General features: G+C 39.5%; 1 protein-coding gene across 1 annotated transcript; it reads right to left on the reverse strand.

Moving 5' to 3' along the window:
- Nucleotides 1-4,952: 4,952 nt before the first annotated feature.
- On the reverse strand, nt 4,953-7,561 carry LOC149281218 (POU domain, class 5, transcription factor 1.2-like). The gene is made up of 5 exons (XM_089499561.1): nt 6,851-7,561; nt 6,400-6,519; nt 6,011-6,133; nt 5,555-5,719; nt 4,953-5,201 (listed from the first exon to the last, which is right to left on the reverse strand). Exons 1-5 carry the CDS (start codon nt 7,559-7,561, stop codon nt 4,953-4,955), a joined length of 1,368 nt encoding a protein of 455 aa, XP_089355687.1.
- Between the last annotated feature and the right edge of the window lie 16,780 nt (nt 7,562-24,341).

Consider the following 24,341-nt stretch of genomic DNA (forward strand, 5'->3'; position numbering starts at 1 on the left):
ATTGGTCTGTTTGCGTTAAGGGTTGACTTTACTGAGGTTGCATGCTCTTGCGTGTTAACACAGTGTATGCACAACAACTTGTGCATACATTGACATATGCTTTCTTTAGATGTGCCAGTGACTATACTGTGAAGGAGTGCAATTAAATTGTAACTCCCACAATTTAGTAGAAATGTTATGGAAAAGCACACTAAAACACTTAAAGAGGATGTCCATTACCCAGGGTGTGACAATTTCTCAACTCCTTGTCCACCTCTGTGAATTTTATGGCCATAAAATAAGATTTGGGGGTATAGGCCTCAACTATATAACCTGTCAATCGCATCTTCCACTTAGGGTGGCCACATTTTATTTCTCCCATTCAGGGACACACTATGAAGTGCATGAGATCACACACACAGGTATATATATGTTAGACATGCATTTTTATCTACATAATATGTACTTATCTCTTTGAAGTAAAGACTAATTGAAATATGATTTCAAAATAACAGCTGAACTGCTCAGTTTCTTTAATATTACCCCCGATGCCGATATATATTAATATTAGCCCCTGCTGCCGATATATATATATATTAGACCCTGCTCCCAAAGCCAGCCCTGGCGTCCACACTGCCTATATAGAACCTGACCAGCAACCACATAACACACACAAGACATCTTTATCCCCAAACAGCACAGCATGAGTCAACTTTGTCTCCAAATAGCCCCTCATATGCCATCTTGGTCCCAAAAGGAACAAAACCATTTTTTTTTTCAAATCTGGTCATTCTGCATTCGGCCAATGCAATTTACTAGACACCGAGGGTATTTCTAATGGTGGTATTTTAACCCTTTCCATGCACTAATTTTACCACCAGCCTTTGTCAAAATTTGTGGTAGTATCTATTTTTTTTTTTAAAAATCACACAAATTGTACTTAGGGTATGAATTTACAGCTCCTGGTACACGTCACTGTCACACAACATCCCAATAGGCGTTCAGAAACATCTTTTGAGTACAGTGATACCACCCTTACATGGGTTTGTCTGGTGTTGGGGAGTAAAAGGCCACATTCAGCCTGTGCCTATGAATGAGACACCCCTTGGGTATTTGGAATGTTTTTATCTTTCCAGGTCAAGATTTTTGGGAACAAATACAAAAAGGAAGATTTTTGGGCAGATACAGCACTAACTTTAGCACTTACTCATTATAATAAACTTTTTTAAAAATTTTTGGACTTTTTTTTTACATTTTGCTGGAACTGGATAGTTCCTCTGATGGGGACATCACTGCATAATTATTTTTACCAGATTGTTTTCAGCTTTTTTTTTTTTTTATTATTTAATATCTTACTAAACACACTATGATTAGAAAGCTGGGCTCCATTGACTTACATGGTTGAATGCAGTACCTGTGTTCAACGGGCAAGTGGAGCCAGAGTTCTCAATAGGGTCTGCAGACTCTAGCGAACTTTTCCAACTTTATTTATTTTTAAAGGACGCGCTGACAACTTGCGAGTGGCAAAATCACACATCTTATATGTAAAAATAGATTAGACTAATCAATAATGCAAAGTTGACAATGATTTTCGATATTGATTATCGATTAGTTGTTGCAGCCCTGCAATTTTAGCAGTTTTGGGGCAAATATCACTAGTTTATCATTTTTTATTTTTAACTCCAGTTTGGTATGGTGGGACTGCAATTCTGCTCACAGATATCAAAATTATGCAATAACCCTTTTGTTAAAGAAAACAATACACTCCTGGGTATTTTACTAGAGCCATTGTGGTACTTTTTAGGAAGACGTTTTATTACCAATCTGTTTAAATGTAACGGTTTTCCCCAGTTTCCTTATGTGGGGATTTTTTTTTTTTATTTTACACACACACACACACACACAATTAAACTATTTATCGTTCCAATTTCCCAAAACACAATTTGTGGATGTGACATGTGTGTGCATGAGGGCCTCCATCTAATGTCGTGATAAATATCCTAAATCTAAAAGGTTGACTATGGTCTTTAGGAAGGCTGATCTCACTTATGTTTGTCTTTTTAATTTATTGAATTCATGATACTGTATTTGCTCAATTAGAAGATGACGCTGATAAGACTACTCCCCAAAATTTGGATATAGGGGGAGGGGGGCCTGAATATACCTCCCTGCTATGCCAGTCTGCTCCCCTTAGCAGTGCATTCCGGGACTTGTGCCCCGTGTTTGTCTCCCTGGCGTCAGGTGGAGGTCTGCGTGAGGCACGTAGACAACTTCTGCTGCTACCCGGCCCTTCTTCCAGTGCTCAGTCGCAGGTCATTCGCTCCCTCATAAAAGCCCCAGTAGAAGCTCGGTATTCTGAGTAGCCTCGTTAAGTGTTATTGTGTGCATTCTGCAGATGGAGTTTTAACCCATTCCGAAAATAATTTTTGCCTTGTAATCCAAAAATTTCCTGGCCCCGATTAGTTGGCTGAAGTAATCAATGACAGGGAAGTCCATTAAAGTTAATGGTGGAGGTTTACACGTGCAAACCAGGATCGAAATAGATCACTGCACAAAGCCTTCACCAGACTGGAGAAGAGCTTGTCGTGCGCACAGAGATGCATTGTAATAGCCATCTACTGCCGAGCATTTAGTGGCATTCTATAGAATCTCCCACCGGAATTTATTTTATTTATTTATAAAAAGGAACCAGGTGCATTAAGTCAGGGCCTAATAAACCTTGTGTTTCCTTCTTCCCTCACGCTCCCTCAGACCGAGCACATTGTACAATATAAATTTGCCAGTGCCCAGACACAAGCAAAAATACCTAAATCCTAACCTAAATTTTTCAGCCTCTGCATTAAAGTGCATGTGATGTTAGGGGCCAGTTAAAATGCAGTAAGACGCATGGTAAATCAATACATTAGGGTGTTTTATTTCGGCACACTTCTGAAATCATCAAGTGTCAGAATTCTTTGTTAATACAGTCAACCGTATATTAAAATGTATGGTAAGGAGGAGAGGAGAAGCAGGTAAAAGTAAAAAAACCAGAGGCAGGTTTGTTTCCAAGTAATGTTTATGAACATCTTAATAAAAACCAAAATACATAAAAACATTTCCAATACAGGGAAACAAAAATATCTGCAATGAATCTGTAGGAATACAGGCAAAGAGGCAAAAACGATACAATAAACCTCAACCCAACCAACAATTGCTCCTTGAACAGTCGGTCCCTCAATTCATATAAGGCACATACCCCAGTTTTGGCCATACAGCTACATATACTAAAAGGTACTCCTATTCACAATTGATCCTTAGCATACCTCCCGAGAAACAATAGAAATAAATCTTATACGTCATAAAAGAAAAATGTAAGTGATATGCACCACTTAACTTTTGACCAGGACAGAGAATAGCAGCAAATGTATTAATCTATAAAAATGTTAATTGCTTAACACTCACAAAAGTTTAGCGCTGGGGTCTTTTGTACGATAAAATAAGTTCTTTTGCGTTCATAAAAATGGAATTGGAAAAAGGAAATGCTTAAAAAAAAAAAAAAAAAAAAACAACAAAAAACTGAAGTCTTAATTTCCCCCCAAATTAATGGAGTTTTCTTTTGGTATGAAGGCTAAAATGTCAGGACTCTTCAAACGTTTTATTGTTGGTTTCTAGCTATATATATATATATATATATATATATATATATATATATATATATATATATATATATAAATGGAAAAGTATCACTCTTTAGAGGTTTTCTCCCATCAAATTCATAGAAGCGTTGATTAGGTGGCACTTAACCCACCAGATAAAATCTTGCACCCCAGGGGGCTGTGTCCAAGGATACAAGTTAGGAGATTATTACTGCACCTTCTAAGAGGAAACTCTTGTTGAAATGAACACCTAGAGTGCATAAAATCTTAAAGGGAATGAAGATTAAGATATTTTAGATAGCTGGTAGCCCAACATTAGGTTTCGCAAAAAGGCTACAGTGCAAAGATTTAAAATCCGAGCTGAGAAAGGGGCATGTTTGCCTGGTCAGTACCAAGGGAACCTCTACATTCTGGTACCAGCAGTTCAGGCAGGTCCAAGAAGACAGACCTCCCTAGCTTTAATGTCAAGAACTGGTAAGTAAAGCTTATGGATGAGCCATCCAAAACCACCTCCACTATTGACCCGATGAAACCATGCCCCGATATATACCAGAAGTGTCCAACACCATAAACTGCTCTAGATTTTACAGTGTATCCAACACCAAAGGTAGACGCCCCCCCCCGCAAAAAAAAATCAAATCATGGACCATCCCACCCCAGTCATGAAATGTAACAGACATTATTGCTACTACCAGTATAGAACTACAAGTCAACAAGTGCAAGTGATGCAACATTGTTGGTCAACAACCTGTTATCTTGGTATCTCAATGGGTTCTACACACAGTGTAAAGAGACTTTGCTTAAGTAGATCTGCTGTGCCAGCTCTTTTTATACTCTTTGCGCACTTCAAAACCAATGCCTTGCATGCGTCCAATTGCCAATTTCAAAGTTCTAAACCCGTGATGGCAAACTGTTTACCAACTGCAGCTTGTTTGGTTACAATTGAGAAAAAACACAGAAATACACCATTTTAAATGAAGTTATAGGAAGAGACAATGTTTCTCTGGACAGAAGGACCTGGCTGCAATCTGAGAAGCAGGACAACGAGAGGTCTGCTACAAAACCAGTAATGAAATGCAAGGCACTTAAAGCTACATATGGTAAGGACTATAAAATCTTATGCAATAGAAACTATAATTAAAAAAACACAGGACAAAGGTTTATGACCAACAAGTTAAACCAAAACTTGAGCTCCACCAGCTTCAAAGTTATATACAAAAATAAAAAATATATATATACACATACAAAAAAAACCCCAAAAAAACTTTAGCCTCCATCACCATCATTCTTAAGTAAAAAGGTTGATGAGTAAGAGGAAATCATTGGATAAGTGGCAGTTTAACCAAAGTGGTTTCCAACAGGCATTCCCTGAAGCATCTGCTGAGAGAAGACTTCATTCTGATGGTAGGTGGGCAAAAAACCCATGGAGGGCGTGGAAAAACTGGGTGGTGGGACCATTTGGGAATAGGTAAAGTTTCCGGTGCTAGAAGACACTAACTGATTGTTTTCTCCACCAGGTCCTCTCATCATGTGCTGCGTGTGTCGTCTCTCTTTTTGGCGGCGGTTACAAAACCAGATACGAGTTACCTGTTGGCAAACCAGAGAAGTTAGTGGTGTTGGATAATCCATGCACACAGCATCACCTCCATAGAGAGAGAATTCATATACTTCTATTGGGTAACCAATTAGCCCTCCAAAAATTTGCAGCGCTACTAATGTCAAAATGCTCTTCAGGCAATAAGCACATTTTAGAGGCTTTAGTTACAGCACTTGCATGCCCGATTTAGATCCAAGGTTTTTTAGGTGTACTGTCAGCCAATTGTCTTAATATATAATAAAAAGGCAAAAGGCAAAAATGTTGGAAATCTAAACTGATTTCCAGTCTATGGAACAATTCATTAAAGACCCCCCCCACACACACAAAACACTGCAATGCTTACGTCTTTCTCCAGGTTGAACTCCCTTGATATCTGTGCAATTTCTAGAGCACTTGGCTTGGGACATCTTACAAAATAAGACTCTAGGTTACGTTTGGCAACTGCGTCGATGGACGTACGATTCTTCCTTTTGTTGGCCAACGCATATTTCTGCGCTCTGTTGATAAGCTGTTGTGTTGAAAAGAAATTAGGTTACCGAAAGAACGCATGACGTGACCATCTTCAACATTTACGGACATGATTAAGTGACTGGTAATAGTTACCGATGTACACCGCAGCATTAGGTCTATAGAAAAAATAGAGTTAAAAGACCTTACAGGAGGATAGAAAGGCCAACTAAGTTGCCCATCAGCACGAAGCTTATGATCAACTAGCTGTGTTGAACAGAGGGCATTACCTAGTTGTGATTTTGAGATAGGTAGCAGACCAATTGACAAAGCTTTTGAACTCTTTACTTACATCTTGTGGGTTATCAAGTCGTTCTACCTCAAGCAGCCAGGTTTCTAGAAGAGGCTTCAGCTTACACATATTTTTGAAGCTAAGTTGTAAGGATTCAAAGCGACAGATGGTTGTTTGGCTGAAGTTTTTGTCTGCACCAGAGAAAGATTACAGAAAACATAAAATTTACTTATATTGTACTTGTGAACACTGAAATTATCTGTATTCATCTGTCTTCCAAGAATAACGCAATATAGAAGTTTAGCCACCACCCACAAACCCTACATTCTCTTTGACAAGTTCACAAATTTTTATACTGGTTACTTATACAATGAAAGCTAAACATCTACATCTATTACATCAAAATGCCTCAAGGATATCTCTACAGTCATCTTTCTGGCCACAGTAATTGTCTTACCAAATAGCACTCCTAAGCCAATTCCAACATCGGCTTGCGTAAACCCCATCGTTATGCGCTTGTGTTTCAGCACTTTGGCAAATTCCTCCATCTGAGCAGTAGTAGGAACTTCCTGCAGATGGAAAGTGTAGAACAGTTAAAGGGGTTAAAGGGTAGAAGGTGAGAAACATCTTATAGAATCTTGTGGAAAGTTTCTTTAATTACACATACACACAACCATGCAGCACCCAATAACACAAGGTACTTTATTAGCTATAGGATCCCACAAAACCCCTCATGTGACACATTTGGCATTTAGTCTTTCTACAGCTAGGACCATCATGGTGCTAACAGAAGCAATGCAAAATGACCCCCCCATCCAAATAAATAAAAACAAATACCAAAATGTAATACCATGAGCATATGGAGATTACAGTTAATCGGGCAGTAGGTTTTGTACTTACATCCTCACTGTCGCTGTCTAAAGCATCTGCTGTCCCCCTAGAGACACTAGTCGGTGTACTGCTGGTCACAGTAGAAGAGGCACTGGAGGTGCTACTGCATCGGGTGTTCTCCTGGGTCCATGCCCCTTCCTCTTTAACTAATGGGGAGTTTTGCTTGGAAGAGAACAGGTTTTGGCTTTGGGGAGGGCTGTTAAAATTCACATCGGGTGCATTAGACAAATGCATAGCTGGAGAAGTGGCTTTTGCATTTGAGGCTGGTTGCCACAATGGTGGGGTGGTGGGTATCCAGTTTTGAGTGTGGCAGGAGACGTTGGTCACGGTGGAACTCTTCGGTGACTGGGTCTTCCTCATCGACTCAGGAGCCTTCTCTCTTGGTTGGTTTCTATTTATTTCATCCAAGTTTGAACTCTGATCTCTTCTATGATACCCTGAGCCATGCATGGCCATTTGGTTTAGATGGTCAAGTTGAGGCAAGTGATTCCACGGCATGTTCAACATCTGAGGAGCACATTCAGGAGCACCCGACACCCCGACATCTCCATACTCGGACTTTAGCGCCGGGATGGGGTAAAAGTGAGGTGGGTGATAAGAATTACCTATACTTGGATAGTTCTTATTGAAGTTGTACTGTCCGGAGCCATCTTGGACCAAGCTGTTGTTGGACGCAAGACCTGCAAAGCCTTGCTGGTTGAAGTACATATGGTGGGCCATAGCGGACCTCTGATTCACCAAGCCGTGGGTATCCTCACAAAATCTTCAACGTGAACTTAGCCAACAAGAAAGGTCAACCGTTCCAGCAGAAACCTTTTTAGAAGAACAACGACCCCGTGTTCCTCAAGTCGATGGTTAGGAGCTCTGAAAATTCCCCAGCTGTAGAAAATCCCAACAGAACGCCAGCCTAGTAACCGATCTTGTCCAAGACTGAAAGTGCCCCTAATGCCTCCTAAAGGAGGGTGTTGACCGTTCTTTTACTTTTTTTCTTAATTTCATGCAAAAGTTTGGAATTAAGCCTCACCCCCAGTAAAATCCTAATAAGAAATATACCAAACCACCTCTCCATCGGTTTATTTACCCTGGGTTGGGGGTAGTTAGTCCCTCCTGTCTTGTCTTTATGTTAATTGATATACCTGTGATTGGTCCATTTACATACCCCTCCCCCCTGCTTTCACCCCAGTGGACATCCCAACTTACCCCCCCACACCCTTCCTGTAGGTAACTATTCATGTTTTGTTTTAAATGTAAGGTTGATTTACATAACATAGATGTATATGTTTTAGTTAATATAACAGCACCCTAATGGTAGTCCTTTATCACCTTTATTTTTTTTAGCTGTAAATTTTACTTTGAACCTAAGAAATTATCCCTTTTTTTTATCCATATTACATGAATTAACTGCTGGTTTCCCAACATACAAGTTCATACCCCTGATCAGCAGGGTCTGGCTTTCTAAGACTAATTGACCCCCAAATAAGATAAGCAGTAAACCCATTTACACTCCAGATCTTGGAATCTGCCTCACCATGTGTCAGTAATAATATCATTGTCAGTAACATTGTAACCATTGGAAACTGACTATGATAGATATGCAGGAAATCTTTGAGAGGAGCAGGGTGCATGGGGGGAGTAATAAAGAGCCAAATGTCCTTTAATTATTTTAGGTGTAGTAATAATTCACAATTTCAATTCAATTTCAGCCACCACCTTTAACTGGCCCTTATTACTTTTTGTTCTATATAGCACCATCATATTCCACAGAGATGTACAATGGGTCAATGGGTTGCAGTTTAAATGAACTCAGAAATTTGCCCTTCAAAGTAGTTCAGCAGTTCAAGGTTTCACAAATACTTAAAGGAGAAGTCTCTTGGAAAACAAAATATTTTTCATTAGGGATAAACCCCAGCGCTGAATACAGTTATACCGGTCAGCATTTAAAAAAAAAAAGTTTTATGTAATTTTGTCCCAATAAACTGCCTTTATCTGCAGACCTGGAGGCCGTCATTGCTGGCGGTCATGTGATATTTTGGGTGACTTTACCTGCTTAGACACCACACTGATCAGTTTATGGTAATGCTAAAGAAGCTTTAAATTGTCAGATGGTCAGTGCCTGGGTGATTAAGACTGAGTCTTTCATTTGTTTGCCACAAGGTAATAGGATAAGGCGTCAAGGTGTTTGTCTAGTAGATTAGGCTTAGATATCAGAGCTGGAACATGTTTATAGAAAGGAAAGCACAATATTTATGAAAAAGTTATTTTTGATGTTATACTAAAATACATTTTGGAGTGAGTTCCCCTTGTAGTGAAGTTATAAGAAAAGTATATGGTGGTTTGCAGCTTGCAATCTTTAAAAGCAGCCTAAAGGGGAGCGACACACACATGTATGTTCTCAGGGAAGAAGAGGGCGAAAGCATGCGCATGTGTTTTGAATTAATACATTTTCTTGAGCCAATTAATACATTTTCTTGATGTATGGTCATGTAAGCTTTTGGGACCACTGTAGTCTCTTTCTCAAGTGAGTGCAGGTATATATATATATATATATATGCATGTTGTGCTTTTTTTATCACACTTTTATAGACAGTCTTGCACTAAGCAAAATTCATTCCAACGTATGCGACTTCATTTGGCCGGTTATTATTATTTTTTATTTTTTTTTAGTATTTATTGTGCATTTTCTTCTCTTTTTTTTTTAACTATGCCTTTTTTGGTTCATTGTGTGCCTTAAGTCGGAGCCTCATCTTTGCAAGTCCTTTCCAGCAGTGCACAGGTTAAAAAAGGATTTTGATAGATGGGTTCCAGTTACAAACAAGGCAAATCTTGTCACCGGCTGCTAATAACAAAGCAGATACAACAAAGTGCCCGGCTTTGAGGATGTTGCCCACTGTTTTAATTGTCTGTCTGGTCTGATCTTTTGGAGCTGTAGATAGTGGAGTCAAAGAGGTAGTCGGTAAAAGAAGATAAGCGCATGCCTGATTTAAACCTTAATTGGGATTACCTTTCTGTGTGATAAAGGTTTTTTCCCCCTCAGTAATGAGTAATTTGCATACTTTTTTTGGGGGGGTGGGGGGGATAAATAGATTACTTTAACAACAGGGTGTTAATTGAATTAAAAGAAACCAAAGAAAAACATTTCAAAATAGATTTTCAAAGCCATGTAGGAATAAAGTTAGAAAGAAAAAATAAATACATTTTTTATTGTACCTTCTGACATCATACCTACCCCCCACACACTGCCATCCCCACTGAGAAGCGCTGGTATATGATGTCATACAAGCCGAGACTGGCCTTCTAGCAGATGCTGAATATGCCAGTCCGCATGCTACGTGAGCATAAAAACGTAGCGTATATCCATCCGTCGGCCACATCTTCATTAACAGGGCCGCCTCATGACCGACAGCCCGGCACTGACATTATATCCCGGTGTCTTTGTCAGCGTCTTTTAATATAACCCATGGAGCCTCTGTTATCTTGGCACAGCTTAAATGTAAATGCGCCAGACGGGCGAGATACGATCTTGTATTGATAACATGATATGTAATATAACATATATATATATATATATATATATATATATATATATATATACACACAAATTATCTGGCCAAAGCCATTCCAAATATGAGATTCTAATATTTTGTCTCCATTAGGTGCTTGCATAGAACCATCAGTCCTATGTACTATGCCAGAACAGGGTATAATAACGTAATAGGGAGAAATAATTATGTGGGTCATGAGAACAGGGCGTTAAGGTGGATTTCCAACACTTGTATTGCTTATTTTTACCTGTATCCACCATTACACAGGTTTATTTAGCGCATGAAAGTAGAGAATGCTAGATTTGGGAGATGTAAAAGGTTTCTGAGTAGCAGTTGAATTATTATTATTAATAATGTTTTATAATATTTTATTTTTTAATGTGGGCCAATGCAGTTTTTTTTTCCGTCAAAGAAAACCTTAAAGGTTTCAAAGCGATGTTTTTGACCCAAAGTCACTAAGCCTGGAACCAACCATGAGCTTAACGTCCGGTGAGTTAAAAACACATTTATTATAAAGAAAACTACCGGTTGCACAACTGTCATTCACTGTATCAACCCAGGGTGTGAAAAAGGCCCCCGAGGACAGTAGGGTTTGGTAGGTGAGATGAAAAAAAAAAGTAGAATAATAGAGAGAAAGACTTCCATGTTTGGGGGAAAACAGTAGGAGAAAAGGAGCTATACAAATTGAAATAAGGAGGAAAGAAAAAGACAATAGGGTTAGACGGAGAAAGGCCAGAGTAGGGAGACTTGGCCAAGAGAGAAAGGGATGTAACAGGAGGAGGGAGCAGCGTAACGGAGAGGATCCAAGGAGCAGAAAACGAGATAAGAATAAAGCAACACCTGCAACTTAAAGGCAAAGGCCAAGTTGTGCTACTCCAGCTATTATCGACTATCATCCCCATCATGTTTGTCCTGGTCTTAAGCTGTTCCTGGGATGAAGAGGAAGCCAATCTCCTTGGCAACTTTGTTTTCACAGTTCTTTTAACTAATGGCCAACCTTTGGTATTGAAGCCATATTCTATATGTATGCATTATTGACCCCCAATCATATATATGTATATATATATGTGTGTGTGTGTGTGTATATATATATATATATATATATATATATATATATAAGGTTCTCTAGCTCATTGCCAAGTTCAGACAAGGGATAGATGCTATTTATTGGTGTTCCATGTGGTGAAGAGTGATGTTAGTGTGTGGTAGAAAAAAAATGATATTGATACAAGACTGATTAAGCCCGGACTGGCCATCTGATTACCCACTGTAAAGCTCTGCGGAATATATAAATACTAATAATAAATAATAAGAATCTGGCACGCCGGGTAAAGTCCTGGTGACCGAAAGGATGGCATAGTCACCGATACTGCCAGATCAGGTCTTGTAGCGCATGGTTGCTGGACATACATAATGTGTGGCTGTCGGTCGCCTCACTTCATTTGGAGGCCACTGGCCTTAAAGTTACAGGGCTGAATAATATTTTCTGTCCCGGCCCTGTTTGTGTCCTGTTCTGAGCACTTTTTAAATGGAGCTACACTTTCCAAAGTTGAGGTATGATAAACATTAATATTTTAGAGCTTCTTGATCCAGGGAGAAAATGATTTGTCTTTTGGAGTCAAGAAGGAATTCCCCCCTAAGTGTTGAAATAATAAAAAAGCTTATTTTGGGTTGTTTTTTTTTTGGGGGGGGGGGTTCTGCCTTCTTCTGTATCAAAAGCAGGAAGGGTCCATAGAAGGGTTCACCTTTTCAACTTAAATTGCTATATAATTAAATAAATAGAAATAATAGGTTATGGCTGCCTGGAGGGGCTTCAGCCATGGAATGAACCAGTTTCTGGTGGTTTTATCTCAAACATAACATATACAGTATTCCTGTGATTTGGCAGCATTCAAAATAAGCATTGAAAACAATTTTACTGAGCTAGATCGGGGAGGAAAAAATATGGTTTATTGGCACAAGAATGCTATGAGTCTATTAGTTTGAAAGGGGGGTCCATGTGTATGTTCCTCGGCAACAATAGTATTGAGACTGATATATCATATTATGTTATAGCTAAAACTTCATATTTCTCAAAAATCCAAACCTGCTCAAATTGGTTCGTTGGGAAGTATTGAACTGGATTACAAACTATAAACAGCTAATTTCATTCAAAGTGTCACAAAAGCACCCCCAGTCACCCCACCAGAGACCTGTCTAGAAAATGGGAGCTCTGGCACCAAAAAAGTCTCCTGGGGAGAGGCAAAATGCCCTGTAGGGGGGGGAGACTCCACAGGAGGGGGGCTGGGAGAACCATGGGGCTTTTTTCAGTTGGGGAGGTGACATTGGTATTTTGGGGGAAGGGAATGACTCCTAGGTGTTTGTAGCGATTGCTACGTGAATGTAAAAAACGTTGCCAAGCATATCCAGCCGACTGCCACACATCATCAGGTGGCTGATGCCCTTAAAGTGCCAAGGCCACCATGTCATCAACAGCCCGGCCATGTCCCACCATGATTTAGACCCTCATTATTATGCTGTCTTCAACCCCTCCTAAATCTTAATAGGTCACTTTTTCCAGTTCCCAATGGAAATTCATAACTGGGAGCCCTGGGGATTTCCCCATTGATTTAACTGGCACACGACTGGGTAATCGGGACCTTGGCTCTATACCTTACTTTTTTGTGTCTCTCTCTTGTTTCGTAACAAAAATATATATAAATATGTGCAACTTTTAGTTCAGCCTGATCATTTCTTCCACTGTAATGTTATTGCCGAGGCTGTGGCCAAAAATGTAGCAATGCGACTGAGGAAGGCCACTAGACCCCCTATATTTTTTTTTCCAAAAAAGACTGCGAGTCCTCCAAACAACTGTCCAGATTGGGAAATAAAGTGTGACACTAATAGAAATGAAACAATATCTAGTCTAGCTTGCATCTGATTGCTTGCCCAGATTTCAGGACCCCTAAAAATTTTTCCCCATGAACAAGTGCAAGTTTTTCGCACAAATGTTAGAAACAAGGACATCCATTTTTTTTTTTAAATCAGTCGTCAGCAAAGGCTGAATATTTTTGTTGAGGTGGGGGCTGGTTAAAGTGTGTTAAAATTTAACTGGATTTACATTAGTACTGTTAAAAAAAAAAGTCCAATTAAGTAACCATAGCAAAAGAAGCAGTGTCAATAGGCTTGGTTTGTGGTTTGGGAGGAGAAAAAGATAAAGTTTGAAACCTGTTTTTTTGTTTTAGTTGAAAGTTCTACAAATAGTGCTGGAAGTAAAGCGTATTTAAAGAAAGTCAAAGTCAGGACCAATACTATCAAAGGTCAGACTTTCCTTATTTAAGCCATGGCTCCCAAATACCCTTCCTGCGACTGGATAAGAATTTGTCGTTAGATCATTCAGCCCACTTGGTCTGCCAATTTTTCTTGCTGTAAAGACTCTTCTTCGCAGTCTTTGGTCTCGTCTATCACATGCAATGTATGAGCCTCTGCCATTTCTGACCGAAGGTTATTCTATTTATCTACCAGCCTATCAGTAAAATGATGGCTGTAGATTATGTCCTCTAGTTCTAACATCTCTCCTCCTTTGAAATAACCTTGTCTTCTGTGGTTTTATCAAAAGTGCATAATTGTACATTTATCATCGTTAAACTGCAGCAGCCACACTCTCGACCATTCTTCTAATTTACTTAACTCGCTTGCCATTGGACTTGTTCCACTAGGAATGTCTACCCTTTTGAAGACATTTGTATAAAAAAGACATTCCATACCATACCATTAGGATCCTTTGTCATTTAACAGCCCCTGGCCTTAAAGTGCCAGGGCAACTTTTTATCCCCAGTCTGGCCACGAGCTGTTTTGAGTTAACATTTTGGGCTGATACCGGAAGCTTTTGAAACAAATTTATTGACATAGAATGTATTTATTTGAAGCTTATTGCTTCAAGAGGGTAACAAGAACCCTATTGCAGCATTTACACCATGACTGGAGCCTCTCATTTTCTTCATGTGTGTCCTATCCATTTCCTTTTTTAAACATCAAAGAGTTGGGCTGGAGGTCAGTAGGCAAAGCCAAGTGTGGACGCAAAAAGCCAAGTGTGGGCCAATGAGTCGGTAACAAGGCAAGTAAGCACAGGTGTCAAAATAATTAAAGAAAGACGTATCTCGAGAGGGCTGTGCGCTGCCAACAGAGTCCTCAGGTGAGGTGGTAGAAGCTGATAAGTCCCTTCTATGACAGGTCAGTTAGTAAAATAACAGGAGAACAACTCAGATGTTAATGTGTCTTTCTTTAACATTAAATAGGGCTGAACTGGCCCTGCATAATGCATAGTTAAGTAAATGTGATGATTTTTCAAGAAATCTTCCCATAGTGAATACACTCTACTGCACGAAGGCCAACCCAGATGAGATTTTTTGAAGAAAAACCAAGGTCTCAGGTGTCCCATCTGAAGAAAATAACGGTATATTTTGCATTGTACTGAAGAAGGAATCTCAATGTGGCTACATCTGGTTCTAAAAGACTACTAAAAGGTATCACTAACCTCTAAAGATTCTAATTTGCAGTTGAAAAGTGTTGTGACGTGTGCATTGTTCTAAAGAGCTGTGCATACAAGGGGGTTGTTTATGTCAATCAGATTTTTGTTTACACAAAACTTTACAGGTATTGTTAATACAAAAGGAGTGACTTGTTAACAGATGACACACCCCAAGTACTCTTATCGTAAACCTTGAGACGTGGGAATAAATTATGAATGTAAAAAAAAGAAGTTTATTATAAAAGGAACAAACAATGGAAACAATTTAATTTGTTTGTACTGATAATCTTTTTTTCTTTCTTTAATAAATTTGGAGGAATGTCTCAATTTATGCATTGAGAGAGAAAGGAGGGCGTTTTGAATAAGCACCCTTTTCTACCATTTCTTTTATGGCTAGTAATGCTTTAAAGTAAGTTTTTTGAAATATTATAAGGTTTATATAATAAGAGGTCTAGTTGTCACCTAATATATTATTTTTAGGAAGATGCATATTAGCCATTTGTCTTTGTCTAGTAGATTGGGCTCTTATAACAGAGCGAGAATAAACACCCGGACTCCTTACGATAAACAAAAGAATGGCTTGGTCAAAATCACCCAGCCTTACACACTGAATAATGAAAGTCAATAGAAGAAAGGATTTATTGGGCAAGAAGGACTTCATTAGCATATTGATAAACATTTAGCTCGATGTGGCATTGTAGGAGTAAAAGTCACTCTATGTATCTACAAGGGCAGCCTTCATGTGAACTCCTTTTTGGGCAATCAAGCTCCCAGTTTTTTTGCAGGGGGGCTTTTTAATCGCCCGAACCTGCTGCATTGGCCAGAATAAGCGCTTGTGGCAAGATTTCAATTAGGCACATGGCTATTACTTGTTAGCAGGGTACTCTTCAATGGTCTTTTTTGTTATAATCCAATTAAATGGCCAGAATATATATATTTTTCAATGGAACAGCTGTTATTGGGACCTTTTATGGTTTATCCAATTGACTTAATATTGAGCGTTAAACTTTCTGGGACGTCTGAGTTTCCAACCATAGTGCATACCTTCTGCCGACGTATAGTCAGTAGACTGGGAATTGTTAAAATGAATGTTGTTGCTTTACCTGATATAGTATTAAGAGCGAGCTCTGCCAATATGCTGGGGTGGGCCGTTCATAATGCAGAATAATGTCAGGGAATTTCAATTTAACCCCTTAAGGACAATGGGCGGTCCCTAAACCCATTGAAAACAATGCATTTTGAGCCCGTACATGTACAGGCTTTGTCATTAAGGGGTTAATATAGTGAATAGTTTGTAGCTACCGTGAATATCTATCTATCTATCTATCCATCCATCCAGGTCGAAACTAGCCAATGGGCACACCAGGCAAATATCCAGTGGCTATACGCTGGACCTCTCTAGGTTTTACCGCGGGGAATTTCCACGCACTACTCCCAGCCTACTTCCCCTCCAACAATGGTGTCTTCCTGCGTGTGGGGGTAGCCTCGTACGCAACAAAAGCGGGACCACCCACCCTCATCGCCGGAGGCTGAAAGTTCAAGGCGTGCCAATGGCGCCTCCAATATACCTGTATAGCCACCTTTTGTGTGTGGTGCCTGCTGGGTAAACATGGCAGCAAGCTGCAGAAGTGTAGGAGTGCGTGCGCAGCCACATTTACATTTTATCAGCTGCTGGCCTTAAAGGTCCAAGGCCAATTTTAATTCCCAGTCCGCCCCATATCTGTTATCTAACTTCTCTGTCTCTCCTACCTGTCGCCTCTAACTTCTCTGTCTCTCTATTCGGTCTCTTCTGTTGAGTTCAGATTAACCAAACCAATGTCATTTTCTTAGGTTTATTGATAATTCATCTTCGTAAACAAAGCTGTTTTGTAGTGAACTATATTACCGAAATCTGGCACGGTTCACAAAAGAGTGCTAATAGCGGCAGAACAAAGATTCAAAGGGTGTTTTTATTTTTAAAAGAAAGCGTAAAACCAGTAACAAAGTCTCCGGTAATTATGAATAATTGTCTTAGTCTTAGAATTGTTCTGATCTTGTAATACCCCTTGAAAATATACATTGTAAGACACGCTGCGTAAATTGTTTGTGCTATATAAGTAAAATATAATAATAATAATTACTCATCGCATTTTAAATATTCTATTGAATTTTGACCAAAATTTCTGGTTTCGGGTAACTTTATGCTAATTTCTCTTATCATGTTCCAAGTTCCAATGTCAGCGCTTGCTTTTCGAGCTTTAACGGGCACATAGAAGAATGGAAGAACGCATGTTTAACATGATCACATAGAATTTATTGCTATGTGTTTCTGATGAAGGTTTTAGGAATATCGCTAGTTACACATAATCACCAACAATAATGATAGGTAGGTGCAATATATATATAAATTCATAACCGTTATTTAAGGTAACAGGAGTCTGGAGGTCGGTGAAGCCGTTTTCTAAGGGTAACAAGAAAGACAATTCTTTACTAGAGGAGACTAAATTATAGGGTAGCCTCATAGCTGCCTAGCTCCTGCGTGGCTCTATGGAACACGGACCGGCATTTCTAATGTATACATATCTGTTGAACCCTGATCATAATGTATATATGACTAGTTTACTTATCATACAAATACACCGACTTTTTTACATTTGTTTTATTATTATATTGTAAACTGTAGAGCTCTAAGTATATATGTATATATTATTATTATTATTTTATTATCTTTTATTTATATAGCGCCAACAGTTTACACAGCGCTTAATACAATACATATATTCAAGGGGTATGACAAGACGAGAATTGATAGACTAAGACAAACCCATACATTAGGTGGGGAGAGCCCGGCTCGCAAGCTTACAATCTTGAGGGAATGGGGTGACAAACCCATTATATATACATAGAGTATACACGAATCCCACCTCAGACCTTATTGCAGACAGGTATTAGCAAGTTTAATGCACATTGACCATAATGTTATATGAATATCTCATTGTATAGCATCGCAGAATATAGCACTGTATAAATTAATAAATAATAATGTTTTAGAAAAATGAACATTTTTCTTATTTCTCAGATTATGTGAATATTATAGACAGTAATAAATAAAAGTAAAAAAATTCTATAGTGTGTAATGTCCAGCTAGGGTCATTGTAAGGTTCAATGTCATTCAGTACGCATTGGTGAATGGGGATGGTCGGAATGTAGTTAATCTGGTTTGAAGCCGCATGGGTCTGTGTTTTGGGTAGTCGTGTGTCCTGGGGTGTGGAGTCAACAGGGCAGGGGAAGGAGTCAGCCCTGGTAACAATAAATCAAAGCCCCAGTGTCATTATCCAATTACAGTAACTGATAAGAGCTGTCCTTGGACCATCAGCGTCCTGTGGTGCTATCCGGAGCTCAGGAGCATTGTCTGCTGGTCCAAAGATCTCCTTGAAGCAGCCAGGTCTACCATTGAACTCTTCTTAATATTTCTTTTTCCCATCTATACTCCAACCTGTGTTTGTCTACCCAAGTAATACAAGGAACCCTCAACAATATCTTTTTTTATTTATCCAACCACATACTCTTTGTATTTTCTTGTTATCCTTAAAGTAACCTTAATAACATCTCCAACCAAATAACAATACCTTCCTAACTACTAGCTGCCCTCTGTCCATGTGTGTGATTAAGTCCTTTATTTTAGATAACACAAGGTCGTTGTGCTTTTTTTCAGTAGCCTGGGGTTAGGATTTTCCATAAACACTTTTTACTTACTATGTCACTCATAGTCTGGGATATAGACTCTTAATAGCCTGTTCGGTGCGATAAAAAGATTATTAAAAGTAATAATAATGTATTATTATTTGAACTAATTTAAACGAAAACAAAATAGGTTTACAAAACATAACTGAACTGCCTGAATATTTTATTAATTGCATATAACCTAAAATATTTGACATTAATAAAGATAATATTAAAAAAAGTCTACTATACTTAATATTTTTTTTATGCAAGAAGAATTTGAGATGTAAATGGGGCTAAATTCTGATCTTGCTTTAGGGGTCTCTGATGGGGTGATGAGGTATCTACACAAGGCCAGACCTGAGGTCCTCTTGCTTATCCCTTATCCCAAAACCCTTATCTCCCTTATTTTATTGTTCATTTGGAACAAATTTATATTTTTAGCTCAAAACTTTACATTCTTATGTCAAAGAATCATTGAAATCTATTAGGTTGCTAATGTTGGTGTTGACTTTTATTAAAATATTGGTAATGAACACGGTTACTAGAAGAACATATCCGTGAAGATAGGAAGATGGTGTTCATGCTCAGTATTAGCAACATAATCTCTTTTTACATTACAAACGAGGACTAATCCCATACAATACTGCTCGGTCTCTGATGTCCGTGGCCCACGTTCTACCAATGTCTGAAGGCTACTCATTATTGATGGAAGGACAACGCGTGTTTTACTTGGGTGGAAAGTTTGGCATCAATACTAAAAGTTTTTTTTATTTATTGTAGAAAAATAAGTGAATCGGTTGTCAGCAAAAAATACTGAATTGCAAAATACTAATCATGTTATCGAATAGAATGTGGGAAGCAAAAGTACAAAAAAAAAATCCATCATTTTTTTTATGCCCACTGGAAATGTGATGATAAAATTAGGAATTTCTGTAGGAAGTGGTAATTTTTTTTGCTTATTTTGTAAAAAAGATAAATAAAAAAATCCATCTCTAATATTTTTTTTAACCTGTAATTTTACTTTATTTGAACTTTAAAAATTGTCGCTGGGGGTATTTTGGAGGGAAAAAAAGAAAGAAAGAACTCTGAGGTAACTTTTTGATGAGCCATCATTAGGTTTATTTAATTAGCAGTGATTGGACTGGGGTAAATAAATCAATTTAATTGCATTAACTATGTTATTTAAATGGCCAACCTTGATGAATTTGTCCTGAAGACATACAGAGCAGGCTTGATGTAGTTAGATACGTTTGATAACGTTAAATGTGATTTTTCAACTCACCTCGTGTCATGAATTGCAGGGTGACACCATATGTCAAGGTATGAGCTCTGGTGTTACTTTTACACAACTTGCTAAATGCATCATGGGTTTCATCATGATCTGCTGCTCTACAATCAGGGCATGTAAAGAAAGTATGGTAGATGGTTTGGTGTGCTGATGTAATGGTGATGTAACAAGAACATTGACTTTGGCTCCTCCTGAGCCATATGTTGTCATATAATAGCACAATGTACATCAATAGATCCCTCCTTGATACCTAGACCAAGGATACATTCGTGATACCCAGACCATAGGAACTAGAGACGTTTCACTGAGTAATGATTATTAAATAGGCAGGAGAGGTAGTGTGGGGGTTATAAATTGACATATTCACACCTAGCCCTGCCATTTTTATAACTTTTTTTATTTTTATGACCTACCCGGTTAATTGACAGCCAGAGGTAACGGATCCACTCCAACCTAAATTGCTCAATTTTGTAGTTTATTCTTTATATGGTGCCAGTGAACCAGATGGGAGGATTAACAGCTTAACGCGTTTCGCCCATTAACTCTGCGCTTACTCATAGAGTAAGCAGCGAGTGAAGCGTGAAGCTGGCACGTTATAAAGAATAAAATTGAGCAACTTACCTTGGATTGCGGGACTTGGATTTCTTTTAATTATTATTGAGTCTCACTGCCTGCCTCGATTGTTGGACCATCTCGACTATTCTACTGCCTGACCCTTGATACATTGTTTCTGGAATCTCTGCCTGGGTTGCTCTGTTTTTCTTTAATCTGCTTGGGTCAGAAATGTTCTACAAGGGGGTTACCTTCCTGAACTGGTGATCCAGACCAAACACTATGATTCTTAATTCAATCGATTAAAGATGTTTTGAAGAAATCTTTCTGATTTAACTATACATTATTCAGGTTCCAGCCAAGCTCTCCCTGCAACAGAAGCTCACTGGGGTTGGACCGTCATAAAGAATGATGAAGTTTAGAAGTTGACACCACAACTCTCCCACAAACTCTCCGGGCAACTCTCTCCTTAGTGAATAGACCCCTCAATGTTTTGTAAACAATCTCCACACTGGGCATTTGAATAATATGGTGTTGGTTCTTTCTGTCCTTGCCAATCAGCTGAATTAAAGTGCATATGATGTTTATGTTAGACTAAACAATGACTAACGACATTTTTGAGGACCAGTGACGTGCCGGGAATAACATGACTGTTTTGCATACCCTAAACTGCCATCTGCCAGGTGGGCAACGGGCTGATGGGGCCACTTGGCTTTACCTGTATCTCGGGTGAGAATGTGCCAGGTCTCCTCTGGTCCTGTTTGTAGAAAGTCACCCCTTTTACAGCCAATTGAAACAAACCTCTTAGCTATTTTGGATTCCTGGTCCTTGCTCCAAAATTGTGCATTTGCCAGATAGCGAGGTTTTTTTTTTGTAATATTCCATACCCAGGAATGATTAATAAGTGTTATCTGTAACTTTCTATTGGCAACGACAATATTGGCCTGCATAGCGAACTCATCAAGTAAGAAGGTTGTGTCTGATGCCAGACCGTGGGCACACAGTTTATTAGAGGTCAACAGGGACTACGGCCAGCTTCTTGTTCCAAGTCTAATAATTCATCAACCAAAAAAGATCTTAAAAAATCGCTTTAAAGGGACAATCTAATGTCCCCTACTATAGAAGAATAGTAACCCTAACCCTCCCTAAGTACTTTAATATGCATTCTTCTATAACGCAGAAGTTGCAGTCCTGCTGCAAAAGCTGCCCTTTTCATCCATGATCTGACATTTCTAGCCACTGCTTGAGGCTGTCAATTAGTGGCAGTGCTTACAATATATTCATCCGCTATCAGATGCATTAAAGTGCACATGATGGATGGGGAAGGAGCAGGTGATATAGCATGTTTCCATTGTGTTATTATTTGTGGCCAGTAGATGGTACTATATACACTTTTGTTACTATAAACTATGGCAGGGGTGTCCAAGTTTTTTCTGCAGTGGGCCACTTCATCAGAATTGTATACGTGCGCGGGCCGCACTCATTTTTCACTGTGACAAAAAATATGGCCTTTAATAAAATATGCAGATTAAAATAAAGTAAAATGACACAAAACCTTTACTCTTCCTCTCACTGATTTCTGGGCCTTGAAAGTTTTGCGACTACAAATTCAGGATTCCCTAGATTTATTCTAGGGATGAACTAAAATGAAAATTCTGGACCAAAACATTCAGGGTTCACTTAACCAAAACCGAAAATGACCCCCACCTTTAAAAATACTAATAAAAACTCACATGTTTAATAAAAGTAGGTAACACACAATTGGACAAAATTAGCAATATGACTTGGCATGATAGGAGTGTGATTGCTAACAGCAATCACACTCCTATCATACCCAGGCAACCAGTAAATGCTGGTACCTAGGCATGATGGGACTGTGCTCGCTGTGATTGCTGTTAGCAATCACACTCCTATCATGCCAAGTCAGCCAGTACATGCTGGTACAGGGTGGCTGTAAGTGATGTGCAGACCCCATACTGGTGGCAGCATCACTACACAAGGGGGGCAGCTAGCTAGGTTTCAGCATGTACTGGCTGACTTGGCATGATAGGAGTGTGATTGCTAACAGTAGTCACAGTCCCATCATGCCTAGGTTCCAGCACTTACACATCCATCCAGTAAATGCTGTAACCTAGGCATGATGGGACTGTGATTGCTGTTAGCAATCACACTCCTATCATGCCAAGTCAGCCAATACACTCTGGTACAGGGTGGCTGTAAGTGCAGACCCCATACTGCTGGCAGCATCACTACACAAGGGGGGCAGCTGGCCAGGTTTCAGCATGTACTGGCTGACTTGGCATGATAGGAGTGTGATTGCTAACAGCAATCACAGTCCCATCATGCCTAGGTTCCAGCACTTACACATCCATGCTATCACACACACTCATTTATTCATATAATCATTCATTCACAGATTCATTCCCTCAATCACACACACTGATTCAAACACCCTCCCCACCCCCTTACCTGCACTGCAGCTCTTCGATGCCGCTCACAGACTTCAGCAGGGGGCGCGGCCTCCCTCTGCCTTCTCTGCTAAAGCACAGAGGAAGTAGGATGTCACGTGAACTCCGCTTCCACTGTGCAGTCCAGAAGACCCTCCCACAACTAAGTAGCAGGGCTTGAGGTGCGGCTCGCGTAAGATCGGTTGCCCTGGCTGCCGATCTTACGCGGGCCGCACCTCGAGGTCTCGCGGGCCGCATTTGGCCCGCGGGCCGCATGTTGGACGCCCCTGAACTATGGTCATTCCCTTGCCATTAAATGTTACAAGAGGTCATAGTCTTAAACTAGAGGTTCAGGGGCTTAGATGCAATGTAAGGAAGTTTTACTTTACTGAGAGGGTGGTAGATAAGTGGAACAGACGCCCAACAGCAGTGGTACTTGATACTAATACAGTGGGTGTGAATAGCACTGATAATCTTGTTATCATGGCACCTGTCAGTGGGTGGGATATATTACGCAGCAAGTGAACATTTTGTCCCCAATGTTAATGTGTTAGAAGAAGGAAAAACGGACAGCGTAAGGATTTGAGCGACTTTGACAAGGGCCAAATTGTGATGGTGAGATGACCGGGTCAGAGCATCTCCAAAACTGCAGCTCTTGTGGGGTGTTCCCAGTCTGCATTGGTCAGTACCTATCAAAAGTGCTCTTTGAGGACCAGTGACGTGCCTGGAATAACGTGGCTGTTTTGCATACCCTAAACTGCCATCTGTCGGGTGGGCAATGGGCTGATGGGGCCACTTGGCTTTACCTGCATCTTGGGCGATAAAGTGCCATGTCTCCTCTGGCCCTCTTTGTAGAAAGGCACCCCCTTTCAGCCAATTCCAACATACCTCTTAGCTACCTCAGATTCCTGTTCCTAGCTCCAAAATTGTGTATTTGCCAGATGGCGAGTTTTTTTTTTGTAATACCCAGGAATGGTTAATAAGTGTTATCTGTGACTTTTCATTGGGAACGACAATATTGGTCTGCATAGCGAACTCGTCACGTGAGCTTAAGTAAGAAGGTTGTGTCTGCTGCCAGACCTTGGGCACACAGTTTATTAGAGGTCAACAGGGACTACGACCAGCTTCTTGTTCCAAGTCTAATAATCAACCACAAACGATTTAAAAATCGCTTTAAAGGGACAATGTAATGTCCCTGAAACCCCTACTATAGAAGAATACACATTAAAGTAACCCTAACCCTTCTCTATGTATTTTTAATATGCATTCTTCTAAAATGGAGAACAAAAAAAGGGAAAAAAATTGCAGTCCTGCTGCAAAAGCTGCCCTTTTCATCCATGATCTGCCATTTCTTGTCATTGCTTGAAGGCGTCAACCCTCTAGAATCAAATTCTTATTTTTGACCCTGATCTACAGAGCCTTTAACTCCTCACCCCCTTATATCTCTATCCTCCTC

Source organism: Sceloporus occidentalis, unplaced genomic scaffold (assembly GCF_023333645.1).
Source record: "Sceloporus occidentalis isolate IW3139 unplaced genomic scaffold, rSceOcc1.0.p SCAF_137, whole genome shotgun sequence".
Taxonomy (NCBI): domain Eukaryota; kingdom Metazoa; phylum Chordata; class Lepidosauria; order Squamata; family Phrynosomatidae; genus Sceloporus; species Sceloporus occidentalis.

Excerpts from the sequence above, each read along its gene's own strand:
- LOC149281218 (XM_089499561.1), bottom strand. The coding sequence starts at position 7,561 with ATGGCCCACCATATGTACTTCAACCAGCAAGGCTTTGCAGGTCTTGCG. Across the intron at positions 5,720-6,010 it reads GACTTGATAACCCACAAGAT|CTTATCAACAGAGCGCAGAA; the intron begins GTAAGTAAAGAG and ends TCAACACAACAG. Across the intron at positions 5,202-5,554 it reads AGTTCAACCTGGAGAAAGAC|GTAACTCGTATCTGGTTTTG; the intron begins GTAAGCATTGCA and ends GTTTGCCAACAG.